Consider the following 20,009-nt stretch of genomic DNA (forward strand, 5'->3'; position numbering starts at 1 on the left):
CCCCCCCCCCCCCCGGTTGCATGCGAGAGACTACACCAATAACAGACAGAAAAGGCACAAGGGTCTGTCGACAATCCAGCCTTCAGACTTCACACCTCACAACGTTTCAGTGAACACCTTCATGTTGATGTAGACGCTATGCTTCTGCTGGCATATTTTTTATATGAAAAAAGGTTATATCCTAAAATGTGCAGTTGATATTCACGAATTGTAAAGTGTAGTTCTTCCTTGGACACTCGGGCCATGGAGTTAGAAAGAGACATTACCTCCATGCTCGGGCGGACCATGGTACAGTAGGTTTGTCATGGACGTGGAGCTATCTTCCTCCATGGTCATGGCGTAATTACACATACACACATATATTCTGAATTATATCATACCTGTATATTAATGGTGCAAATAAAGCAATCTAATTGGTCGAGATGTAAAAAGAACTGTGGTATATTCCTGATATACCACGGTTGGCACACAAACGCACTCTCAGCAAGAGCAAAAATCTCTTGTTGACGTTCCACGCCAAATTTTCAATATACTGTTAGGATATAATAGCAATAAATCACCCAGCGACAGTATACCACTAGATTTTGACCAGTTCACTTCATGTGCACTCATTATCGCTCATGATATATAAAAGTTTTAAGATCCATGTATAATCAAGTCAAAGCCAGTGTAAGGACACCACATGGGATTACTGAGTTTTTAGCTCCGCTGTCAGCGACGCGGAGCTTATCAAATAGGTTGATTTTCCGTCGTCGTCCGTCGTCGTCCGTCGTCGTCCGTCGTCGTCCGTCAACAATTGCCTTCTCCTCTGAAACCGCAAGTCCAATTGCTTTGAAATTTTATATGCAGTTTACTTGGGGTGACCTCACTTAAGTTTGTTCAAATTGTGGTGATATTTGCATATTTGTATTTTTGGGGCATTTTCTGCTGTTTTTGGTAAAAAAATCTTCTTCTCTGAAACCGCTTGTCCGATTGCTTTTAAATTTAATATGCAGTTTACTTAGGGTGACTACAGTCAGATTTGTTCAAATCGTGGTGAAATTTGCATATTTGTATTTTTAAGGCAATTTTTGTCATTTTTGGTAAAAAAATCTTAAAAAATCTTCTTCAAAACTACAAGTCAGATAGCTTTGATATTTGGTACATATGTCCCCAGGGATGATCTATTTCAGATTTGTTCAAATTGTGCAGAAATATGCAAATTTGCATTTTTAAGACAATTTTTGCCATTTTTGGTCAAAAAATGTTTTTTTCAAAAAGTACTGGTCTGATAGTTTTGAAATTTGGTATACAGGTTTCTATATATGAACTTAGTAATATATATTGAATTTCTGATGAAATCTGTAATTTTGTATTTTTGGGGCAATTTTTGCCATTTTTGGTCCAAAAATGTGTATTTCCAAAACTGCTGATCTGATAGCTTTGAAATTTGGTATACAGGTTCCTACAGATAAACTTAATGATATTTATTGAAATAATGATGAAATCTGCAATTTTGTAATTTTGGGGCAATTTTTGTGTATTTCCAAAACTACTCATCTGCTAGCTTTGAAATTTGGTATACAGGTTCCTACAGATGATCTTAATGATATTTATTGACATAATGATGAAATGAGTAATTTTGTAATTTTGGGGCAATTTTGCCATTTTTGGTCAAAAAGTGTGTTTCTCAAAAAGTACTGTTCTGATAGCTTTGAAATTAACTATAAAGGTTTCTACAGATGAGCTAAGTAATATATTGAATTTCTGATGAAATCTGTAATTTTATATTTTTGGGGCAATGTTGCCATTTTTGGTCAGAAAATTTCATTCTCAAAAAAAACTACTCATCGGAGAGCTTTGGTTGACATGTTCTTAGGGATGATCCAATGTGATATATTCAAAGTATGATGAAATTGTGTATTTTTGCAGCTTATTTTAGCCACTTTTTTCTGGCCATTGCATTGAGCTATCAAAGATTTCCACCTTCTTCATCAACATGTGTCAAAAATAGTTACTCTCTACATAAACACAGCGGAGCTATATCGGCCGCTAGGTCGCTTGTTTCAATGTACTTTTGGTGTCTAACAGGGCTCTGTGTTATCTCCTCTTTTGTTTAACCTTTTTATAGACGATATCGGTAAAACCCTTTGGAATGGATTATATTCGGGTGTTTATGTTGGGGTCTTAAAACTTTTGTATCTCTCTTTCGCAGATGATTTATCAATATTTAGCAGTTCTGTTATTGGACTGCAAAGACTACTAAATAAATTATCCCATTATTGTAAGTTGTGGAAACTGATAATTAATGTATCAAAAACCAAAGTTGTTGTTTTTAGCTACTATAGACTATAGTCTATAGAAGCTATTGGGATGGGTATCCGTCCGGCGTCCGTCGTCAGTCTGTATGTATGTATGTATGCAGGGCTCGAAATTAGCGGTAGTCCTGCGTCCACAGACTACCAACATTTCCCTGGGACTACCAAAGTCCACGAAATGATAGCCCACATGGACTACCAAAGCCTGGGACATGAAATTTAGTCAGTACTTTGCGTGCCATGTCCGGTCTTTCACTTTTGGACGAGCTAAATAGCTAAATGCAGTCAAACCCAGCTGGACACAGTAAGGCCAGACTATGACATTGTTTTGCAAATTACAAAGACGACCTTGCCATGGAACTTTACAACAAAGTTTCAATATCTTAACTGATGTACTTGGATGACAGGCACAGAAAATGATGGCCAATGAAAACGTATTCTCATTGCATTTTGATTAAAATGTATAAATCACAAACTCCTTACTACAGAAAGCCCATGGTCTGTTTTTAGCCCTGCTGAGAAGGTGGTGGTCATTGCCATGACGACTGTCAGAATTGGCATACAACTCTGAGAATGAAACGGATTGTCAATACAATGATAGGTCACCAAAACTTTTTAGTGTCACTGTCGTCAATTATACAAGTTTCCTTTGGGTAATAATGACTAAATGACTAACAAGTTCACTCTATTGACAGAATCTTGAAAAAAAGTATTTTTTCTCTTGTTAATGAAATATATCCCACAACTAAAATATGCATGGGCTACCAACTTCAGAAAATGGTAGCCCAATCGGACTACCAGGGAAAAAAGTTAATTTCGAGCCCTGGTATGTATGTATGTATGTATGTATGTATGTATGTATGTCCGTTTGTGAGGCGTCCGTCCACTCAAATATCTTGAGAACCGCAGTACTTACTGATTTGATATTTGTTGTGTAGATGAAAAATATGATTTTGAGAAACTATTTTTTTAGCTACTATAGACTATAGTCTATAGAAGCTATTGGGATGGGTATCCTTCCGGCGTCCGTCGTCAGTCTGTATGTATGTATGTATGTATGTATGTATGTATGTATGTCCGTTTGTGAGGCGTCCGTCCACTCAAATATCTTGAGAACCGCACAGTACTTACTGATTTGATATTTGTTGTGTAGATGAAAAATATGATTTTGAGAAACTATTTTTTTTTATTTTTTGATATTGTTGAAAATAGGCACATTAATGCCAAAAAAGGTGTTTTTGGTAAAAAATCTTCTTCTTCATAACCGCTGGTCAGACAGCTTTGTTATTTGGTATACAGGTCCCTAGGGATAACCCAACTTAGATTTGTTCAAATTGTGATGAAATATGCAAATGTGTATTTTTAAGGAATTTTTTTGTCATTTTTGGTCAAAGTTTGACTTACATTGTATGTAATTCTTGTACTGTAAAAACCCTATCAATTCACCCAGAAAAAAATAATTAATATGTTTTTAAATAATTGAATTAATTAGGAAATCATCAAAGCCAAAATAATTTTAGTGTGGAATTATCAGAAAGTTAAACTTTTTTTGACAGTTCATAGTGAATTGAGGATTAAAACATGTAAAGGCAACTTTCCTGAATCCCAACTTTGATATATTCTGAACCACCATCTAAAAGAAATTGCTCATAATAGTTTGTCGTGATAGGGTGGTTAAACAAATAGAGAAAGTTCTAATTTCCATACATGGTTGACTTGGTAAGGATAAAATAAGATTACTTTTGGAGCAAAAAAATAGTGGTCAATTAAAAGAGTGGTCAAAGTGATAGGGTTTTTATGGTAAAGCTTGGCTGTAAGATTCCTCATGTGCTATTTATAGCAATTATGCAATCTGTGTAAACAGTGCAATGAAAGTGTAACATGATTCCTTATAATGCTTTTGATGGCCTTGAACTTCTTAAGTTTCAAACATTTGTCTCTTTAGTGTGCTTTCTCTGAGTACGCACAGTCTCAACTTATTCAACAGAACTTACTTACAATGTTAATTTGAAAGTTAAAATGTGCTTGGTTAATAGGATGAAACTACTGATATTAAAAGATAACCAGCTCAAGATTCTTTATAACCTGACAGATATGCTGTTTTTTTATGATGTAAATCTTGATTTAAGCAAGTCTTGTTTACTTTAATTAGAATGTAATTAACTCTCGTTTATTTGCTATTGTAGACTAATATAGTCTGATGAAATATGCAAATTTGTATTTTTACGGAATTTTTTTCCATTTTTGGTCAGGCCATCCTGAAATGAGCTTTCAAAGATGTCCACTTTCATCAATACATGTGTCACAAAAGGTTATTCTCTACATAACACAGCAGAGCTCTGTCAACTGTTGAGTCGCTTGTTTTTTCAAAACCGCTGGTCAGACAGCTTTAATATTTGGTTTACATGTCCCTAGGATGACCTTAGTGAGATAATTTCATACAGTCAGGAAATACTTAATTTTGTATCCATGTCTATAGTAGCTTCAGGGACTTTGGCCCTATGTTTTAATTTTTTGATATTGTTGAAAATAGGCAAATTAATGCCAAAAAAGGTGTTTTTTGTAAAAAATCTTCTTCTTCATAACCGCTGGTCAGACAGCTTTGTTATTTGGTATACAGGTCCCTAGGGATAACCAAACTTAGATTTGTTCAAATTGTGATGAAATATGCAAATGTGTATTTTTAAGGAATTTTTTTGTCATTTTTGGTCAAAGTTTGACTTACATTGTATGTAATTCTTGTACTGTATAAACCCTATCAATTCACCCAGAAAAAAATAATTAATATGATTTTAAATAATTGAATTAATTAGGAAATCATCAAAGCCAAAATAATTTTAGTGTGGAATTATCAGAAATTTCAACTTTTTGTGACAGTTCATAGTGAATTGAGGATTAAAACATGTAAAGGCAACTTTCCTGAAACCCAACTTTGATATATTCTGAACCACCATTTATGTTATCTAAAAGAAATTGTTCATAATAGTTTGTCATGATAGGGTGGTCAAATAAATAGAGATAGAGAAAGTTCTAATTTCCATTTATGGTTGACTTGGTAAGGATAAAATAAGATTACTTTTTGAGGAAAAAAATAGAGTGGTCAATTAAAAGAGTGGTCAAAGTGATGGGGTTTTTATGGTAAAGCTGGGCTGTAAGCTTCCTCATGTGCTATTTATAGCAATTATGCAATCTGTGTAATCAGTGCAATGAAAGAGTAACATGATTCCTTATAATGCTTTTGATGACCTTGAACTTCTTAAGTTTCAAACATTTGTCTCTTCAGTGTGCTTTCTCTGAGTATGTACAGTCTCAACTTATTCAACAGAACTTACTTACAGTGTTAATTTGAAAGTTAAAATGTGCTTGGTTAATAGGATGAAAATACTGATGTTAAAAGATAACCAGCTCAAGATTCTTTATAACCTGACAGATATGCTGTTGTTTTATGACGTAAATCTTGATTTAAGCAAGTCTTGTTTACTTTAATTAGAATGCAATTAACTCTCGTTTATTTGCTATTATAGACTAATATACCGGTAGTCTGATGAAATATGCAAATCTGTATTTTTACGGAATTATTTTCCATTTTTGGTCAGGCCGTCCTGAAATGAGCTATCAATATCCATCTTCTTCATCAATACATGTGTCACAAAAGGTTATTCTCTACATAACACAGCAGAGCTCTGTCAACTGTTGAGTCGCTTGTTTTTTCAAAACCGCTGGTCAGACAGCTTTAATATTTGGTTTACATGTCCCTAGGATGACCTTAGTGAGATAATTTCATACAGTCAGGAAATACTTAATTTTGTATCCATGTCTATAGTAGCTTCAGGGACTTTGGCCCTATGTTTATCACAACTGGAAGTTGTGATATAGAGGTGGTTTCAACCGGTGTTTGATGTCGTCTATTTCCGTAAACGACAAAAAGTCAAAAACTGCTGAACAGACTGCGTTGATATTTGGTACCAATACATAGACTGGTTCCAAGGTTCCAATTCGGAAAAATGGAGCCAAACGGAGCGCCGGTTAGATAGTTTTGGGAAATTTCTAACCCCCCTTTTTATCTAATTGATTTTAGGGGTCTTTCATATATGTAGTTTTGGAATGTACACCAATCCTGCATTGTGGACTGTTTTATGAGTTGTTGAACAGAAATGAGGTTTTGATGAATGTTAGAAATATGCAGGATGGCTGATTCGAAGTATAAGAGATTTCTATGGTCTTTTGGGCATCAAAAGCATAAAAAAAACATATTTCATAGTTTAGATTCTCACTTTTGAGATGACCCTAGGCATTTGTTAAGTAAACATCCTTGAGTCAATATACAGACTTTGACATTCCAGAGATTAAGTATCCACAACCTCACATGTTACAGTCTTTCACTACAATGGTATGGCCCAAACCCATTGTTATCAATGGAGAGTGTGGACCTGTCTACAGGAAATTGGGGTGAACAGGTTAGACAATGACGTTACAAGTTGTAGGTTAGTTATCAAGGTAGCACCAGCATAGAGTCCTGAGCATCTGTCCATGTGTTCTCACAGCAAATTACAGGGAAAAAAAATAATTTGAGAAGTTTCTCTCCTTTAAATAAAGTATATTACAATTTAAACCTGTCATGGATAGATTGCTCTCAAATGATCTGAAACACAGTTATTGCCCATTAGCAACAAATCTATAGCAAGATTTATGTAAAGTTCATGAACTTACACAAGGTATTAGACAAAAGATGACCATGACTTTGCTACTTTTCAACAGTTATTTCAATCAGATTTCCCCAGCTTAGTGTATAATTTTGTAATCTTAATTACTGTCAACTTAGCTTTACTAACTTATTCATACCTCATTATTCTTACACTACTGTTATACCTTATAACCACAAAATTTCAAGAGATGCATATATGATTGTCACTTAACAAACAATTTACAAATATGTCTTCTGCTTTTTCTCCATATACATATACATGTCTCTTTTCTCATAAAAATGAGCTTAAAATCGCAATGTGAAAAATAGTCTTTCAGCTATATGTTGCTCATTGACTTCGTGGTCTGTCTAATTCACAGTGAGTGTGGTTGTTGATAAATGCCGATAATACTAGGCGGTCATAATGCACCATTGGCGGTATTTTTTAACACAATGACCATAGGTCATTATCACATCTGGAAGTTGTGATATAGGGTTAGCTTCAACCGGTGGTGGACAGTGTCCATTTTCCGTAAACGACAAAAAGTCAAAAACCGCTGAACAGACTGCATTGATATTTGGTAGAGATATTCAGACTAATTCCAAGGTTCCGATTCCGAAAAATGGAGCCAAACGGAGCAGCGGTTAGATAGTTTTGGGAAATTTCTAACCCCCTTTTAACTAATTGATTTTAGGGGTCTTTCATATATGTAGTTTTGGAATGTACACCAATCCTGCATTGTGGACTATTTAATGAGTTGTGGAACAGAAATGAGGTTTTGATGAATGTTAGAAATATGCAGGATGGCTGATTCAAAGTATCAGAGATTTTCATGCACTTTTGGTAATAAAATTGATAAAAAACAACATATTTAATGTTTTAGATTTCTCACATTTGTTATGACCCTTAACATTACAGACTTGATGACATAACTAGCTGCTGGACCTGTTTACTGGCGCATTGATTTAAAGACAAAGATCGTTTTATTTTGTAATAAGGACGTGTGATTTCGTAAAACATAGTCTATTAGCCTGGAAATGTGATTTTTGCGAATATTGCTTACCCCACTGACAAACAGTGTGGTTTGAAAATGGCTGGAATTCGCTACTTCGGGACTTTGTTTTCTGTGTGCATTTACAGACAAACTCCAAACCCGCAGCACCTACCCATTCAGTATTTCATGTACAGGTGTACCCAGAGATAGAGTAGTTTCACAATGTGCCAGTTGTGATCAAGTGCCATTGGCGCTATTTTTAGAAACAGTGGTAGGTTAAAAAATTATGAAAAATGGAATTTAGATGGTAGAGATCTAGAAACTGTATCTTATTTCAATTACCTGGGAATTTCTTTATCTTGTACTGGACTTTGGTCTCATGCCCAGGAAAACTTAGCAAAACAAGCAAAGAAGGCAATTTTCAATGTCAAAAGACGTTTAAGTGAATTTAAAAATGTGGATGTTGACATTGCGTTGCGTATCTTTGATTGTAAGATTTTGCCAATACTCATGTATGGTTGTGAAATCTGGGGGTTTCATGAGGGTAATGATGTTGAAAAGGTACACCTTTCATTTTGTAAGTATATTCTGCAAGTGAGTTATTCAACATGTAATGCCGCTGTCCTAGGTGAGCTTGGACGTCATTCTTTAAGAACCCTTCGATTATCACGGATAATTAAATACTGGATAAAACTCATTCACAGTGATGATACTAGATACATCAAACATGCTATAATTATCAATTTGAAATGTCCTCGAAGGGTTATATGTGTTGGGCAAAACATGTCAAAGATATTTTGTTCACTTTTGGTTTTGGTATTATTTGGGAATCACAGAATGTAGGGAATGAGTCTGTATTTCTTCATGATTTCAAACAACGATGTAAAGACATAGGATCACAACAATGGAAAATGAACCTGGAAACGTATTCAAAGTTAGATACATATCGTTTGTTTAAAAACAGTTTGATAGTTGAGGATTATTTGAAAGTTATAAAGATTGATATTTTTAGACGAGCCTTGTGTAAATTTAGAGTCTCTAACCACAATCTTCTCATTGAAAGTGGAATATCAGAGAAAATTCCAAGAGAAAGCAGAATATGTCAGATGTGTAAATTAAATCAGGTGGAAACTGAATTTCACTTCTATTTAGTTTGCCCTGTATTTCATAATTTAAGACAAGCTTTTTTACCATCATTCTTTTGGGAGTTCCCATCACATAGCAAATTTTCAATTCTTTTATCATCAAAGAACCCAAATACTTAATCTAAGTTTATATTTTACGCTTTGAAGTCAAGAGAAAAGTCACTCAGAAACGAACCGCTGTAAATTTCATGTTGTTTAGTTTTATGCATATTTCGCCTCACTGTGTCGAAACTTATTTCTTATTTTTTGTACTGTATTGTAAATAAGGCCGGAGGCCTCTATTACTGAATAAATTATCATATCATGATATATGTCGTGAACTTGTCAAAATCTCGTGGTATACCATTGCTGGGTGTGCTTTATTGCTTAATTGTCAGGCAACATTAAAATGGATTTGTATAGACCATTTTGTGCCCAATTAATGATAGAACACCTTCTGTATAGTGAGTGTTTTAACCATCACAGTTTGCAAGATGATCTTCAATCTTCAAGTGCTTCATTAAGCTGCTTGATATTATTCCTCCCACAGTGCACATTCCTACAGTAACTTTAACACTAGGTACAGTGACTCATCCAATTATCCATGATTGAATCATCATGCAGTAGACGTGAGATCTCACCTCTACCTAGTCTAGAGGTAGAGGTGAAATGGACTTAAAATACTCCTACCTGTGAGGGGAAATGAATATTACATGTACCATTGAGTCAAAACACCTATGTCAATGTATTATATTTTTAGGATGGATTAGAAGGTCAAGGATATTCACTGGTAACATTGGCTGTCATAGCAATTATTACTTGAGAAGTCAGTTATTATACAGTGTCTACAGCTGGTATTTACGCATTCAATGTTACTTTTATTTGAAATGTTTTGATTGAGATTCTGCAATATATTCATGCGCCATCTTCACTCTTGTGTGAGATGCAGATGAACACTGTGAATATTGGATTTCCACATGCGTGGAGTGAAGGACATTGACAGCAAGTTTCTCCCAGAATCACAGACATGGAATGCTTGCATTGGATGCCGTGTGAATCTTGCTGTAACTCCACTGCATCACTGTCAGAAAATACAGTCGCACTTAGTCTACTGCATCAGCATTCACTAAATTAGTGTTCATTCACAGATTCGGACAAAGTCTATACGGTGTCAATTAAAGAACAAACATACCTCAAAAACCCACTTACTTTCCTTCACAACAGATCAAGAAAGCAATACCGTGATATTTGTTATTTAACTGAATTATGGTACTTGTACATCAGAGTTCTCCAAAGAGGGATTTTAGGGTTGGACCACCCCCCACCCCGGGTCTGTTTTTAGAGCAGTCTATTCATATGTTAATAACCATACAAAAGTATACATTTTCAAAACAAAAGAATATGCACATCACAAATTGTCATGCAAATTAGCCGTCCTGTGTTTGTCCAAGTTGTGGTGAGCCAAAAGCTGCTATGCCAATGTGAATTATCAGTGTTCAGTAAAGTGATGTTTCCTTTGACAACTTATCATACAGGCATTCAATTTTTATGACCTTTACAAAAGGAAAGAGCAACTTTGCTGCTTCATAAATGAATCTGTCTACATCAGTGCAAGCACACAGGCACAGCTTCTTATCACATGTTACATTACAGCTTTATTATAATACCAGTGAATTTTGCGATTCCATCTATTACTGATAGTGTATTCAGTTATCCGGTATTATGACTCCTGATGTGCTATATATAATGTCCCCCCCCTTTCCCAGCCCGTAATGGATGAAAGGAAACTTTGTACAACCATAGAGGTAGAAAGAGAGACTCTTTCTACCTCCATGGTACAACATCATACATGTAATGCACTTGAGAAAACTGAGTACGTTATGGAGTACAAAGTTTGCATGAGTCTATTACAGTCTGGGAGGGGGTACTATACAATGTAATTATGGGTAAGAGTATTCAACTTTGCACGATTGTAATGCTTCCTTCACAAATGATCTGTCATCACAAACAGCAGTGTATTCAGTGTTTTTGCTAGGGCTTGGGAATAGTGGTAAATGATTTGGCAGAACTGCCCAGGTGACATTGCTGCTGTTCCCCATTCTAATTGTATTGATACACCAAGGGGAACCCAGGTAAAATTACTTGGGAACCCCAGTAACATTTACCTTCTTACCGCCTTTAGCAAAAACACTAGTATTTCTTATTGGAGTAAATGTCCATTGTTCTGTGAAATCCCGCAGGATCACTTGCAAGTATTGACATGAAACTTTACGATGTTTGTCTGATCACAGTCTGTTTTCTGTCTTTCTGTCCTTTTCAGGTGGATATTGCCTTTCATTGGTCACATGGGAATATGTATGTCGTCAGGCATCATCAGAGATTTTGCCGGGCCCTATTACGTTTCAGTAAGTCAATTTCTACATTGTAAATGTACCAACTATCTACACAAAGCTCTATTTGCACAAATTTGAAATCATCCTTTTTAGCATGTTCACTAGCTTTATTAATTTCATATTATAACTAGTGCATTAATGGGTATGGTAGTTCACTGAGTAAAAGTTAGGCATGTACTGACGAAATACGTGCCATGAAATTTTAGCCTCACTTCTTTTTGCAGTGTGAAACAGGGTTCTCAGCAAGAGGATTTTTATGGTTGGGCCAACTCTACTGTCTATGGACCACCCCCTCTGTTTTTGGAGTAGTCTATTTATGATAATAACTGTACAAAATAATTATCATGACAAGGGGATATGTAAATGGTGTATTGTTATGTAAATTGACCACCTATATGCTCTCAGCTGTTGAGGGCACTGTTGAAAGCTTGCAGAGTGTTACTGATTTTCATATCTTCAGAAACTAAACCACACTAAAAGTTGAGTATGCTCACAGTTGACTGACTGTGTTTGTGATCTGAGAATGCAACCTACTGAACACTGGAAAGCTGTACATCATTCCATCTCTGTACAAAATTCTTAGAGCCAAATTACATGACAAATGGTCAGCTGCTGTTATGTAAATTTAGCCCCATTAGTACTGTGTGAGAGAGAGAGAGAGAGAGACAGAGAGAGACAGAGAGAGACAGAGAGTGGAACAACCATACTTATTGCTATTCTTTTTAGTTGATGTATCAGATCACAGTACAGTGTTTACATTTTTTATTTGCATAGTAAAAGATAATGCTGGAACAGTCAAAGTTTGTTGGATAATAGATATATTCATCATGGACTATGGAGTAGATGTCCAGTTCACCACTGTCAGAAATGTTTTGTGATGGTTGAGGCAAGTTGGCAGGAGCAGTTGCAAACATCATAGACTGATTTAAATGGCATTCATACAATATGGACATAATATTCAAATCCACAAATGACTTCCCATCTTTCAAACTCAGAATATAATCTGTTTCTGTTTCACCGTGTCTGTTCTGTCACTCCACTCACAGGAAGACTGTATGGCGTTTGGCACACCGACAAGATACCTTCAGTTGAAACCATCGAATGCACGGAAAGACAACTGGGACACTGCAGTCTTGTCAGCATCTGAAGAATACAAACACAGAATGGTTAGTAGTTGCATTGTGAATAATAGATCTCATTTCTCACAAACATTTGATAATACCACACTGTAGACTGCAGCTTTTCATTATCTTATACCAGTAGTAACACACTCATGTGACCACCCTTACTTGTGATTAGTGCAACAGGACAGGGCAGACAGCCAGTGCTTAATTGATATGCTAATGTATGCAAAATACCTAGGCTAGGCACCTGTAACACAATTTTTGGGATAATGTGCAACGTCTCAGAAGCTGTTATCCAATTGGTTGAATCTTACTGTTATAATCGAATAATACAAATAGACTCCCTAAGTTGCTTTAAATAGTGACAATTGACCAATCAGATATAACCTGAGCGTGCTGCACATCAGCAAGGACAGGACAGGCAGTTAGTGCTAATTGATATGCTAATATATGCAAAAATGCAAAGGCTTTGAGCTTGTTATACAATTTTTGGCCTGACTGTGAAGCTTGCATGTCAGCTTCCATCCACTGGCTCAGCAGTAAACTTCCCAAGGGAAAACACAGGTCAATACAGGGACAGCATGGTTAATCACGTAACTTTCTCAATGTAACAATTTCTCAAACTCCTGTGATCCCTTGCATACATCTAGGATTTTGCTAGAATTATTTAGAAAAGTTAAAATCAGACTCTTCCCCTTGACATTGAGAAATGGCATCCATTTGCATTTCACATATCTGTTCAGTTTTTGCCTCATGGTTATCTAATAAAAAAATTTGAATCTTTTGCTTGTTTCTTGAGACTTATTAGAACTTTCACTGAGCAAAGTGTAATGATTCTGTAACCCTTTCAGGCCCGACTTTCTGGCAGCTTAACTTAATAAGAGCTACCGTAGTACATACCGGTATGGGAGTTAGGCCTGAATAAATAACAAATGAAAAACATTGATTCAAAATGAAGCCATCGTTCTCCCGTTCATTTTACACACTAATTTTTAAAAACAAAATATCTTTAAAGAATTTTGAAAGCTGTGTTAACAAATATATATCAAACTTACAGCATGATAAAACCATCGCTTTGATAAAGAGCAGAAGTCTAGAGTCACTTAACAATGGTGTACAATGCACACTATTGGCATGCTAAGCGATCATGATTTATCAAAGTGTATCATATGTGATGGCAGAGGCCTATGTCATGTACGCAGTGAAAAGAGCCTTGTAATCGTATAAAGCTGTGTTAAAAGAAATTACAACTCTCCTTTGTTTACAGCATAACCTTTGTTGTGACAACTGCCACTCACACGTTGCCATGGCGTTAAACATGATGCAGTACAACGGCAGCACTTCATGGAACATGGTGAAGCTCTGTTTCTGGATTTTTGTCAAAGCTAAATATGTCAAGTAAGTAACAAATTCAAATATAATTCATTAATAACCCTTAACGCTTTCACCCCCAGTTCCCTGTATACAGGTCCAACTTTGCCATAGAAAACAATGGATTTTGGACAAACCATGGTAGTGAAAGGGTTAAATCATTTCAGACAATGTAGTTTATCTCCTTTTCAGTAAACTGTGTGTGAATGTGTTCAGATGAACTATTGCAAAATGTTTACACTCACATTTCTACTTCATTTATATTAAAATGCACGTACATGTAATAACGTAATTACCAACATTCCTCTGGACATATCTAATAGTTCATGACTACTTTTTCTCCATTAGAAAATAAAGGAGGAATGTACAATCTAAATTCATTTTTGCAATACACAGTAAAGTCTCATCATGAATGCAATGCCATTTGTTGCCCATCACAAATGTAGACATCGCAGAGACAGTCAATCTACTACCGATTTTGGCATCAAAACAAGTAAATGAGCAAAGTTTTTAGTCTGTCAGATATGTACCTCTCAAAGAAATTTGGTGTTTTGGAAAAGTTTTGATTAAATCATGTATTTTTCGGGTTGGTAAAACCTATGTGTGTTCGAAACACACAGGAAGTATTCCAGCTGACACTGCTTCAATGCAAGCTGTGCAGTTAAAAACCTGAATTTCTCGAAATGAACAGCATGGCATTATTGAATGAAGTAGTGTCTGAAACACAGAGATGTCCAAATATTTGTGAAAGATAGTGGGTGGTTGGAAGTAAATTGACAAATTGGCGCTGAAAATCCTGCAAACAAGTGCCACAGACACCACCGACTAAGGACGCTAACACTGCTGTGAAATGATCAACTCCAAGCATAGGGCAAAACCTGCACTATGTTAACAGTGCAGGTGATTGACATCTTTGAACCAAAATGTTTCATAATCATTTGTGGAGGGGACCATTTACAACAACAGTAGTTTTAACATTTGATTGCGTTTTCAACATATTCTGATAAAACTTGTAATAATTTCGTTCTGAAAAACAAGTATGCCTTGCTTTTCCTTGCCCTGAACAAAACATTAGCCTTTTAAACATAACACACACTGATACAATTCTGGACCAATGGCAAAGGCTCACTGATCAATGATGACATTGGATGTTACATACATAGAGGCAGTGTTTATTGAACCCCGTACATATCACATCACTGTGAATGTTTCTTTTTCACAAACAAAAAAATACAATGGGCAATACATGAAAGATAAAGCAGATGCAGCTTGCAATTCCTGTAATCTAGTAGTTACAAGGTCCCAGCACTCCTTGGAGGTCCTGGAAAAGCCTTGAAAATGAAATTGAATCCCGGAAAAGTCTTGGAAAATTGATAATCCAACCACAATTTTCAAAAATGACAGGATGATCAGCTGTGATATGATGGCAATGATATGCAAACTAGTATGAAAATGATATATTGTAAAAAGAATATCTTGAAAAAGGTAATTTGAGCGTAAAAATGTCTTTGAAAATAGCTGAGAATGTCCTTGAAAGTCGCTTAATTTTAAGTGACTCGTGAGTATGTGAACCATATAGTTTAGCCATCTCATCTATACTTATAATGTGAGGAAATATGGCGGCTAACAATTCATGTCACATGTGAATTAGTAGGACCCATTGCGAACATAGTGAAAGATTTAATCAACTCTTTTCTCTTTTTTATCCCCCTGCAGTTTCCTGGCCATTATCAAGCAGTGGTTACCATTTACCATCTTAGTGGCTGTCATTGTGTGCCTTGCGGTGGTGTTGTGAGTTCCAAGGAAGATTAATACTGGACGGAGTCAATGCAACCAAACTGAGCTCTTACTATCATGTACTGGTACATTATCCAATCACGTGGCTTGTTTGATTGTGGAATCTCGCACTTGTGGATAGGGGTCGCAGGTTTTTGGGAGGGGCCATTCTCTGCACAAGTACAATCCATATCCCTATGATGAAAACACATTTAGTCCTAATGTGAACATTGTTAAGAAGCTACATAATGCTTAATAAACTGTTTTGAAAAACACATTTTTGCAATTGAGAATTTTTATGTGTAATTCAAAACAAAATCGGTAGAACATTCTCGAAGCAAATGTGACAATATTTCTGGCAGAGTGAAGATTCATTGAAATTTTTGTCATGAAAATTTTCATCCAAGGCAGCGGTTTCAATTAGAAAATTCTAAGTTTGCAAAGAGGATGCATTCGCCTACTCAAACGTTTGATATTGAAGTCTGTGGATTTTTTGGCAATAATATATATGTTTTATGTTTCAAATTAATTACTCTCTCAACTAAATGCCTTGAGAACAAACATCACAGCCTGTTTCTTTAAAATCTGAGATTTTACAGAATCTATCACTTGTCCCACAGTTGATTTTAAACTTGAAGGAGTGTGCAACTTAAAGTGTATCAGCATTGGCTGTGATTATTGCTTGCTTTTGCAGTGTAATATCAGTTCAACATATAGTCTGATCACAATTGTTGGAAGCATATTTTAAACTACAGACTTATCAAGCAACATACTTCTCTTTGTCCACATACAGATTTTGCTGCAAATTCTACCCTTTTACTGATATGGTAATATATGACAGCTGTCTGCCTATCAGGTGCCTGTTTGTTTGTTTGGTCACACTCTACTTGTGACGCCCTCCCCAATGAAAAGCCTGTACAGTCATGTGACTCAAAGTTGTGCCTACACATTGAAAGCTCTGTTATAATCAAAATTTTTCATGTGTGTTTTTTTTTGTTAGAAGATGTAACTAGGTTGTGCCATAGTGGCATTGTGATGTTGAAAGTTTACTGTTGGAGTTAGCATCCATTTTGCTTCAGAAAGCTTAGAGCCAGAATCTTTCCACAAAGTTTCATTTTCGACCAGTGAACTAAAGCTATGCAAATGTATCTATTTATTACACTCAGCAATTTTTATCATCAAATTTCGCAAGCTGTTCAGTTTTCTACAGGACAGAATGGCAGAACACAGCCTGCACAGAAGAGACATAGATGATACTTTCACCAAAACATTAAACTCCATTCACTGTGTTTATCATTGAACCATTGTTGTACATATAATATCTAACTTCTATGATTCATTCATGATTAACTGCATGTGTACTGGTATATCAAACACCGGAGTTTGCTCAGTTTTTTCATGCATTGAACATTTACAAGTAAATCATGGTGTTAGGTTAATTTAGGGTAGTATGCGCCTGGAAAGTGAGAAACTTCACATTTTGCTGAAATTTTCCTCAATGAAATTTTCAACCATATGTTCCCTTACCAAATCAAGAATAGAAAATCAGGAGTCACTGTGTGAATTCTTGGTACTAGGGGAAACATACAACTGTAATCCAGTTACTGATATTTGAAATTCAAAATGGCCGCCATCCTAGTGTTATCTCTATGTGGACAAATAAAATTTTCCATTTTCAAAAAACTGGGAAGTTGGAAATTTTTCTTACTCTAAGAACTTTAAACTGAAATCCCACAAGTGGTAGATCAGCAAAGAATGTAAAAATTTGAGAATCCGAATATATATCCCTGAGATGGATTCTACCCTGCTTCAGAAGCATTCTGCCTTGATGATTTGAAAATCTGTCAACCATATTATACCCTGTTTTACATCTCTTCATATTACTACAGTACATGATGTAATGTAAACTTCAATATCTCATGTAAAAATCTATTACCAGTGTTTTTGCAAAGGGTAATGCAGTTGCCTTGGTCCAACAAAGAGAAATCCTTTTCCAGGAGAGGGTTACACCAACTTTGGTGGCTGTTTATCACCTTTAGGTAGTCTGCACCTTGGGAGACAGATATTCGGATTCTCAAATATTTGTTTAAAATCGTCTGATATTTTCATCAAACTTAAGTGAGATCACTTCAATGTAAGCAAGGGTAAAACTCAGTCACTTTGACGCCTAGTGGAAATCACCAATAATTATGGCTCTCTGGTTAATAATTTTTATCATCTGAAAGAAAATTCAAGACCTGTGCATGACTGATACCTCTACCCTTAATACAAACATGACTTTCCATACCAAACCACACTGTGATGTGTCAGATAAATTGTATAGGCGCCAGTACTATGTCCATATTTTAAAAAAGATATTAAGTATCAATCAAGATGATTTGCTTGTTGTGGAATTTGTTTTTAGAAAGGAGGGGAGTGGTTTATGTAATACGTTTTCTTTCCATTTTCAAAAAACCAGGAGAGTAGTTTAGAGCTTCATCAACTACTAGTATACCCTAACAAGTATAATAGGTATCATATACACAGTGGTGTTAACAATTGTCATCGCGAATGGCCTTCCATGAGATGTGTAATTACTTTTTGATGATGTGGGAAGGCCAAGTAAAGCTGCATGTGAAATAGACTTTAACGGTGTCAACATGTATATTTCTATAACATTTAAATAAAGATATCTTTTAAACCGAACATTTTGAAGAATCTCTATTTTCATAATTTCGCTATAGAGAAAAATACTTGGATGTGGTTGTTATCTTCTGACCGCTGGTGGAGTTGTGTGTCGTGGTTTAGCAGAGCGCCACCTAGAGATTGATCGAGCCGCTCCTGCTCAAAAGCGGTATGATATGCAGACAAGGAGAGTCCTTGGGTCACACCGTTGTGGATGAACAGTGTACATTTACATAATGGTGTTTGTAGTTTGTTCCCTAGGGTGCTCTCTCTCTCTCTCTCTCTCTCTCTCACACACAGACACACACATATATACACAAACAGTGTAACATTCTCACATGGATGGAATTGTTTTTGCACTATAACAAATTTGCAAGTTTTCTGAATCCTCTACCAGCTTACAGATCGCATAAGAACTTAAGTACGGTTATTTCAGCATTCAGAAGTATTTATCTTTGCATTTCAGCAGCAGGTCTCAATAACCACTGGCCTCTGCCGTACGTTTGTCATAAATGAGCCTCAACAGGTGTCAGCGGTTTCGTGGTAACTTCATTTGGACATCTCCTTGTACACTTCCTCTGCATGCCAATCTCGATAGACTTGCAAGCATGGATGTCACAGGGAACGACTTTCCTGGGACAATTATCCCATTACGGCAGTTGTCAGTATACTCAGGCTGACGTCGCCAATAGCAGATATTTTTATTTCGTTAAAGGGAAACCGTCGTCGGAACTGCGCCTGTGCGAGTTTCTTGTTTACCAACAATGTAATTGGTGCACGATATCTAGAATGATGTGCCTCACCATTCTAGCTGCAACATTTATATTATACGATGTAGATTATGACAGACATGTTTTAACTTTCATCAATTACCATCGTACCCTGTACAGTGTTTACATCGGTTGTATAGGTCCCATACGACCTTTGAGCGCAGTTCCGGCGACTGTATCTCTTTAAGATGTGAGAGGTGAATGCAATGTCAGTGAAATAAATGTGAGCAAGCAGCCGACTTGCGAAAATTTTCACAAAGTGAAGAACCAGCTAATAAATTTGTCACTATTGAAGATGTCCAAGTTGAAAGCCATACAAAGGGTGATCTTCGATTTGATACTCGCACATGAATCCCGGTATTTTGTGAATAACCTGATATTATGGAAAAATGTCCATGGCATCGGCTAATAACGTCCTAGGTTTCAAACGAGGCGCTATTTCGTGTGCACCATTGTCGGGAACCAGCCAAAGTTGTGATGAAATATCCCCATGTCTGAAATTTTTAAATGCTCCCAGGGTAGACTCTCGTATTGATTTGGGGGGGGGGGACTTCAACATTACAACGAGTTGGAATGGAGATACTTTATTGTTTTGTCATTGGTAGGGGCCACTTCAAAAGGAAATCAGGGGAAATTTTCTAGACCATCTAGCTCTCAAAGTGTTATTAAACATAAGCTAACACTCGTCACGGAATCCACTTTCAATGTACATCTGATTTCAATTGACCGAGACAATTTACACCAAGGGCATGTGTATATATATATATATATATATATATATATATATATATATATATATATATATATATAT

The 20,009-nt window shown here is 36.0% G+C and overlaps 1 protein-coding gene across 1 annotated transcript in view; it reads left to right on the forward strand.

Moving 5' to 3' along the window:
* LOC139137132 (transmembrane protein 222-like) overlaps positions 1-18,449 on the forward strand; it is a 19,127-nt gene extending 678 nt beyond the window's left edge. The window contains exons 2-5 of the mRNA XM_070705099.1: positions 11,421-11,505; positions 12,540-12,659; positions 13,885-14,015; positions 15,705-18,449. Coding sequence (XP_070561200.1) covers positions 11,421-11,505; positions 12,540-12,659; positions 13,885-14,015; positions 15,705-15,783 — 415 coding nt within the window. The 3' untranslated portion in view covers positions 15,784-18,449. The remainder of the gene's footprint in view (positions 1-11,420; positions 11,506-12,539; positions 12,660-13,884; positions 14,016-15,704) is intronic.
* The last annotated feature ends 1,560 nt before the right edge of the window (positions 18,450-20,009 follow it).

Source organism: Ptychodera flava, chromosome 7, assembly GCF_041260155.1.
Source record: "Ptychodera flava strain L36383 chromosome 7, AS_Pfla_20210202, whole genome shotgun sequence".
In the NCBI taxonomy this organism is placed as follows: domain Eukaryota; kingdom Metazoa; phylum Hemichordata; class Enteropneusta; family Ptychoderidae; genus Ptychodera; species Ptychodera flava.